The following is an 8040-nucleotide window of genomic DNA, read 5'->3' on the forward strand; positions in this document are numbered from 1 at the left end:
AAGTAAGCCATTCCACATTATTGATTTTCTTGGACTCGGATGACACGCAGGTAGCTATAATCTTTAACGTGGTAAGGTCAATTGCTGCTGTAACCACAAACGCACGACTGACTTCGGTTGTTGATTTCATTTGTTTGTTATTTCCTTCAATGTTTCTCATTCTAACACTTTTCATCGTATTGCACAGGGACGAAAGCTTGACACACGTGTCTAAGGAAACCACTTTGGTATAAGGGACTGTTCTTATTCCCTTCTTTTTGTTTAATGAACAATTATCCAAGTAAGCCGTTCCACATTGTTGATTTTCTTGGACTCGGATGTCACGCAGGTAGCTGTAATCTCCCACGTGGTAAGGTCAATTGCTGCTGTAACCACAAATGCACGACTGACTTCTGTTGTTGATTTCATTCGTTTGTTATTTTCTTCAGTGTTTCTGATTCTAACACTTTTCATCGTATTGCACAGGGACGAAAGCTTGAAACGCGTGTGTAAGGAAACCACTTCGGTATAAGGGACTGTTCTTATTCCCTTCTTTTTGTTTAATGAACAATTATCCAAGTAAGCCATTCCACATTGTTGATTTTCTTGGACTCGGATGTCACGCAGGTAGCTTAAATCTCCCACGTGATAAAGTCAATTGCTGCTGTAACCACAAATGCACGACTGACTTCTGTTGTTGATTTCATTTGTTTGTTTTTTCCTTCTATGTTTCTCATTCTTATACTTTTCATCGTATTGCACAGGGACGAAAGCTTGACACTCGTGTCTATGGAAACCACATTGGTATAAGGGACTGTTCTTACTTCATTCTTTCTGTATAATGATCAATTATCCAAGTAAGCCATTCCACATTGTTGATTTTCTTGGACTCGGATGTCACGCAGGTAGCTATAATCTCCCACGTGGTAAGGTCAATTGCTGCTGAAACCACAAATGCACGGCTGACTTCTGTTGTTGATTTCATTCGTTTGTTATTTTCTTCAGTGTTTCTCATTCTAACACTTTTCATCGTATTGCACAGTGACGAAAGCTTGACACACGTGTCTAAGGAAACCACTTTGGTATGAGGGACTGCTCTTCTTCCCTTTTCTCTTTTTGATGAACAATTATCCAAGTAAGTCATTCCACATTGTTGATTTTCTTGGACTCGGATGTCACGCAGGTAGCTATAATCTCCCACGTGGTAAGGTCAATTGCTGCTGTAATCACAAATGCACGACTGACTTCTGTTGTTGATTTGATTTGTTTGATATTTCCTTCAATGTTTCTCATTCTAACACTTCTCATCGTATTGCACAGGGACGAAAGCTTGACACACGTGTCTATGGAAACCACATTGGTATAAGGGACTGTTCTCATTCCCTTTTTTCTGTATAATGATCAATTATCCAAGTAAGCCATTCCACATTGTTGATTTTCTTGGACTCGGATGACACGCAGGTAGCTATAATCTTTTACGAGGTAAGGTCAATTGCTGCTGTAACCACAAATGCGCGACTGACTTCTGTTGTTGATTTCATTCGTTTGTTATTTTCTTCAGTGTTTCTCATTCTAACACTTTTCATCGTATTGCACAGGGACGAAAGCTTGAAACGCGTGTGTAAGGAAACCACTTCGGTATAAGGGACTGTTCTTATTCCCTTCTTTTTGTTTAATGAACAATTATCCAAGTAAGCCGTTCCATATTGTTGATTTTCTTGGGCTCGGATGTCACGCAGGTAGCTGTAATCTCCCACGTGGTAAGGTCAATTGCTGCTGTAACCACAAATGCACGACTGACTTCTGTTGTTGATTTCATTCGTTTGTTATTTTCATCAATGTTTCTCATTCTAACACTTTTCATCGTATTGCACAGGGACGAAAGCTTGACACGCGTGTCTAAGGAAACCACTTTGGTATAAGGGACTGTTCTTATTCCCTTCTTTTTGTTTAATGAACAATTATCCAAGTAAGCCATTCCACATTGTTGATTTTCTTGGACTCGGATGTCACGCAGGTAGCTATAATCTCCTACGTGGTAAGGTCAATTGCTGCTGTAACCACAAATGCACGACTGACTTCTGTTGTTGATTTCATTCGTTTGTTATTTTCTTCAGTGTTTCTCATTCTAACACTTTTCATCGTATTGCACAGGGACGAAAGCTTGACACGCGTGTCTAAGGAAACCACTTCGGTATAAGGTGTCATGTCCATAAGAAAACTACGTTTGGTTTTTATAACTTTATTCGATATGCAACTCCTCAATCTCGACTACTACTATAAAATCTTTCCGAATACTGAACTTATAAACGCATGTGGAAACCTAGATGCTTAATCAAGCATGCGCACACAATATTACAATACAATATATTACAATCTCCCCCATTTAAATAAGTACAATTTGATTTAATCAGAAATTACAATTATATCATAATCTAAGAATTCATATATTTTAATTTTTTTAAATTTTATAATTTTTTTTTTTTTTTTTTGTTTTTCTGTTATTTTTCAAAATTCACAAATACGATCAAAATCAATTTAACAATATGATTCCAATATAATAATTTACAATCATAAATTTTATTTTTATTTTTTATTATGTAATATAGAAACAATTAATTAATAGAGTTATTATTATACATTATATAATCAATTATCACTACTATACAATTATTATGCAATATAGAACTAGTTACAATATACATATAAACAGAAATTCTGGATCTTAATTTCATTTATTTAAATTTTTCAAGCGTTCAGATCTCCTTATACTTATATCATCTTTCAAGTCTTTATTTATATCATTGTCATTACTTAAAAATTTCAACATTTGATTAACATGTCTTTTTATAATTCGTCCTCCATCACATAACAAGTTAAATGTAACTGGTGATAATTTTTCAACGATTTTTGCTTGTACTCGGTGCCTCTTATTATTGTTGTAATCATCTACTAAAACCACATCTCCCAACTTGAAATCAATTTTACTTATTTTATTTTTATCTGACATATTGAATTGTTTAAAAGATGTTTCACTAACTAAATTTTCTCTTAAAAGATGAAACCTCGTTTTAATCTCCCTTTTGAAAATAATATCTGATGGTGATTTTCCCGTTGTCGAATGCTTCATTGTACGATCATCAAACAAAAATGAATTCACAGCAAAATTTAATGACTTACCCTCTCCTGTAATTTTCAAAACCTTATTTTTAAATGTACCCACAAAATTTTCTGCTGCTCCATTAGTTGCTGGGTGATAGGGTGGAGAATATGTGTGCCGTATACCTAACGATTTCAAAAATTCATTAAACTCTTCACTTGCAAATTGTGGACCATTGTCTGAGACTAAATGATCACATAATCCAAACCTCGAAAAAATAGAATCAAAAACTTCAATCAATTTACTAGCTGAGGTGTTATTTTTCATATTTATAGCTTCAGGCCATTTACTGTGTGCATCAACTATGACTAAAAACATATTTCCTTGAATAGGTCCTAAAAAATCAGTGTGTAACCTGGACCATGGGTTAGATGGAAATGGCCATTGAAAAGTACTGATTTTGTTATTTTGTTTTCTATTTTTCACACATAACTCACAACTATTTGCTAATTTTTCTATATCATCGTCCAAACCCGGCCACCAAAAAAACGAACGAGCTACTTGTTTCATTCTAACAATACCAAAATGAGACTGGTGAAGTGATTTCAATAAAGTTTTTCGCAATGCTTTTGGTATTATTAGTCTAGAACCTCGAACAAGACATTCATTCTCAATACTTAATTCTGTTTTCTTATCAAAATACATTTTCTCTTCCAAAGAAATATCATTTGAATTTTCTACCCATCCAAACATTAACTTTCTTTTCACATCACATAAAACCTTATCTTTTTTTGTTTCTTGCTTAATCAAATTTAAATCAATCAAATTACTTTCATTTTCAATAAAGTTTATAACATCTAATTCAGAATCAAACACAGCCATCTTATCTCGTACTGCTAACCTGGAAAGCGCATCACAATTACTGTTTTTAGATGATGAAATCAATTCAATCTTGTATTTGAAACCCGATAAAAAATATATCCATCTTAACAACCTATTCTGAATTGTAACATTCAATTTCTTCGAATTACCAAATATATACTTTAAAGGTTGATTATCAGTTTTAAGAATAATTTCATTACCAACAATATAATGATAAAATTTTCTAAACCCGAAAATTATAGCTGCTGCCTCTTTATCTAGAATAGATCGATGTAACTCATTATGAGGTATTAATTTAGAAGCAAAGGCAATTGGTCTCTCTGTACCGTCTGAAAATCTGTGAGACAAAATAGCTGACAACCCTGAGTAACTTGCGTCTGTAGCCAATACTAAAGTAATATCTTGCTGATATGGAACCAAAACTTTATCCGATGCTAATTCCTTCTTTACCCAATTAACTGCTTGATCACAATTAGAATTCCAATAAAATTTGCTCTCTTTCAAAACATCGTACAATACCTTTAGTTGATCAGCTCGCTTATACAAAAATGACTCGTAAAAATTTACTAACCCTAAAAATGCTTGAAGTTCTTTTTTAGTTTTTGGAGAAGGCATATTCACAATTGAATGAATTCTACTAGGAGATGGTGATAAACCCTTTTTGTCCAATTTGAATCCTAATATCTCTATTTCAGACCTGAAAAATTCACATTTTGATTCGTTTACTTTAAGTCCTGCTTCATTTAACCTATAAAATATTTTTTCTAAATTATCGAGATGCTCTGAATCATTCTTTCCTGTGCAATAAATATTATCTATGTAAATTTCAATATTCGGAATACCTTTCAAAATATCAGTAACAATATCTTGACATTCTGCTGGGATGGAGGCTACACCCTCTGGCAATTTTTTGTACCTAAACAAACCTTTCTGTGTGATTATTGTCAATGGATCTCTACAATCTTCAGCAACTTCAAATTGCATAAATGCATGTTTTAAATCAATTTGGGACCATTTGGTTCCAACCTGTAACGTCTGAAACACTTTTTCTTTTAAGGGTAATGGATATCTTTTAACAATTATTTGAGGATTCACTGTTAATTTAAAATTTCCGCATAAACGAACTCCTTCCCCTTTCACCACAGGAACTACTGGAGTAGCCCATTCACTCACCTCAACTTGTTCCAAATTACCTATTCTTACCAAAAGATCGATTTCTGCATCTACTTTGTCTTTCAAAGCGAAAGGGACATGATAAGGTTTACATTGAATTGGTTGATAATCTTTTTTGAAAGTTAGTTTAATAGATTTACCTTTATATTTACCTGGGCTGTTATCGAACAATTGGGGATATTTTGATTTAAAATGTGAAATAATACTGTTATGATCATTCAAGCAATTCAACGCAAACTGAGGTTTAAAAGTTATCGGCCACATATCCAAGGCTTGAAGCCATTGCCTTCCTATTAAATTTTTCCCGTTACCTGCCAAAACGTAAGCTTTCAAATTTGCTTCAACCCCTTCGAAATGCACCTTAAGATCAGTCAACATACCCATTACATTCAACTTTGTTCTGTCATAGCTGGACAATGAAATATCTGCCTTGTGAATTTTCTTAGCTGCAAAATAATTAGCTACAGTTTTTTCTGAAAACACAGTCACATGTGAACCTGTATCAACTTCCAATTCTACCTGATTATTATCAATAATTAATTTCATACTATGAGGTTCTACCACAATATTGTTTACCTGAAATTCAGTAAAATTGTTTTGCTGCATATAATAAAAATCTAAATCAGAACTATCCAAATCTTCATTTTCTAATAAGTTGTCATTGACTAAATTAATTCCGTTTTGTTTTTTTAGACATGCTCTATCAATATGACCTTTTACATTACAATAATTACAAGTTTTCCACTTAAGTTTACAGTCTCTTGCGAAATGATTAAATCCACCACAACAATAACATTTATTATTATTACGCGTTTTTGAGGTTATATGTACCTGAGAATTGTTTGATACATTCGACCTACGGCTGCCGTTTCTGTCTTCTCGTCTGTAGCTGCTCCTGTTATCGTGTTGTCTTTGTCTATTGTCGCTGATGAGTTTCTGGCTCTGGTCTTTGGAAGTGGAAGCCGCGGCTGCGTTGTTTGGATGCGAAGATTTGAATTTTCCTTCTGCGTTTCCGCTTCCCCTTCCTCTGTATTGTTGATGATTGGAATATTTTGAACCAGCCTTATTCATGTAAAAAATTGTATCTTCAGACACAGCATAAGCGGGCTTCATTGATAAGGAATTTTTTATAGCTGCTTCTCGATCCTCCGCTATCTTCACTGCACTTTGAAATGTTAGATTTTCTTGACGAAATAATTCCACTTTTGTTTCGTGATTTATAAGTCCAAATACAAATTGATCACGAAGAGCAATATCAAGGTCCTTGAAATTACAATAAAAAGATCTTTCTTTCAATTTTGTAAGGAATGCGTGTATTGATTCCGAAGGTAATTGTTTCGTGGCGTAGAATTTATTTCTTTCGGAAATTTCTGAAGGCTTTGGATGAAGATGAGAGTTCATGATATTAACTAAATCAGAGTAGGAAGGATCTTTGGCCTTTTTTGGTGAAGTTAAATTGCGAAACAACATGAAAGTCTCTTGACAAACCCTTGTTAACAGTTCTGCACTTTGTCTTTCCGGCGGAATACACTGACACTCGAAAATTAATTCTAGTCTTTCGACAAAAACTTCCCAATTGTCTTTGTTTAGGGTAAAACTTATTTTATTAAAGTCGAACATGTCGTACCTGTATAGTTCCTTCTTTGTGAAAGTTTCGTTTTTTCCACGAAGTTTTTTGACGAGCGTTTTTCGTAGGTTATCAACACTATCAGTAACGTTATACGTTTTTAGTTTTTCAATTAATTCTTGTTTATTAAGTTCGTACACCCAGCTCACTCTCACTTCACTGGATGGACTTCTTCCTCTGGAACTAGGCTGAGAACTTGCAGCACCATCTGCGTCCGACATACTCTTTAAAATTCATAAGCCGGAATAAGCAATCCAACAATTTTTACCATAATCCTCGTCGCCAGATTATTGTCATGTCCATAAGAAAACTACGTTTGGTTTTTATAACTTTATTCGATATGCAACTCCTCAATCTCGACTACTACTATAAAATCTTTCCGAATACTGAACTTATAAACGCATGTGGAAACCTAGATGCTTAATCAAGCATGCGCACACAATATTACAATACAATATATTACATAAGGGACTGTTCTTATTCCCTTCTTTTTGTTTAATGAACAATTATCCAAGTAAGCCGTTCCACATTGTTGATATTCTTGGACTCGGATGTCACGCAGGTAGCTGTAATCTCCCACGTGGTAAGGTCAATTGCTGCTCTAACCACAAATGCACGACTGACTTCTGTTGTTGATTTCATTCGTTTGTTATTTTCTTCAGTGTTTCTCATTCTAACACTTTTCATCGTATTGCACAGGGACGAAAGCTTGAAACGCGTGTGTAAGGAAACCACTTCGGTATAAGGGACTGTTCTTATTCCCTTCTTTTTGTTTAATGAACAATTATCCAAGTAAGCCATTCCACATTGTTGATTTTCTTGGACTCGGATGTCACGCAGGTAGCTTAAATCTCCCACGTGATAAAGTCAATTGCTGCTGTAACCACAAATGCACGACTGACTTCTGTTGTTGATTTCATTTGTTTGTTTTTTCATTCTATGTTTCTCATTCTAACACTTTTCATCGTATTGCACAGGGACGAAAGCTTGACACACGTGTCTAAGGAAACCACTTTGGTATAAGGGACAGTTCTTATTCCCTTTCTTTTTGTTTAATGAACAATTATCCAAGTAAGCCATTCCACATTGTTGATTTTCTTGGACTCGGATGACACGCGGGTAGCTATAATCTCCCACGTGGTAAGGTCAATTGCTGCTGTAACCACAATTGGACGGCTGACTTCTGTTGTTGATTCCATTTGTTTGTTATTTCCTTCAATGTTTCTCATTCTAACACTTCTCATCGTATTGCACAGGGACGAAAGCTTGACACACGTGT

At 34.6% G+C, this 8040-nt stretch overlaps 1 protein-coding gene across 1 annotated transcript; it reads right to left on the reverse strand.

Annotated features, from left to right (window-relative positions):
- Positions 1-3975: 3975 nt before the first annotated feature.
- Positions 3976-6982, reverse strand: LOC123673319. Its single transcript, XM_045607807.1, has 2 exons — positions 4288-6982; positions 3976-3980 (listed from the first exon to the last, which is right to left on the reverse strand). The coding sequence occupies exons 1-2, from the start codon at positions 6980-6982 to the stop codon at positions 3976-3978; spliced, it is 2700 nt and encodes an 899-aa protein (XP_045463763.1).
- Positions 6983-8040: the final 1058 nt, after the last annotated feature.

The sequence above is a fragment of the Harmonia axyridis genome, chromosome 2, assembly GCF_914767665.1.
Source record: "Harmonia axyridis chromosome 2, icHarAxyr1.1, whole genome shotgun sequence".
NCBI classification, from domain to species: domain Eukaryota; kingdom Metazoa; phylum Arthropoda; class Insecta; order Coleoptera; family Coccinellidae; genus Harmonia; species Harmonia axyridis.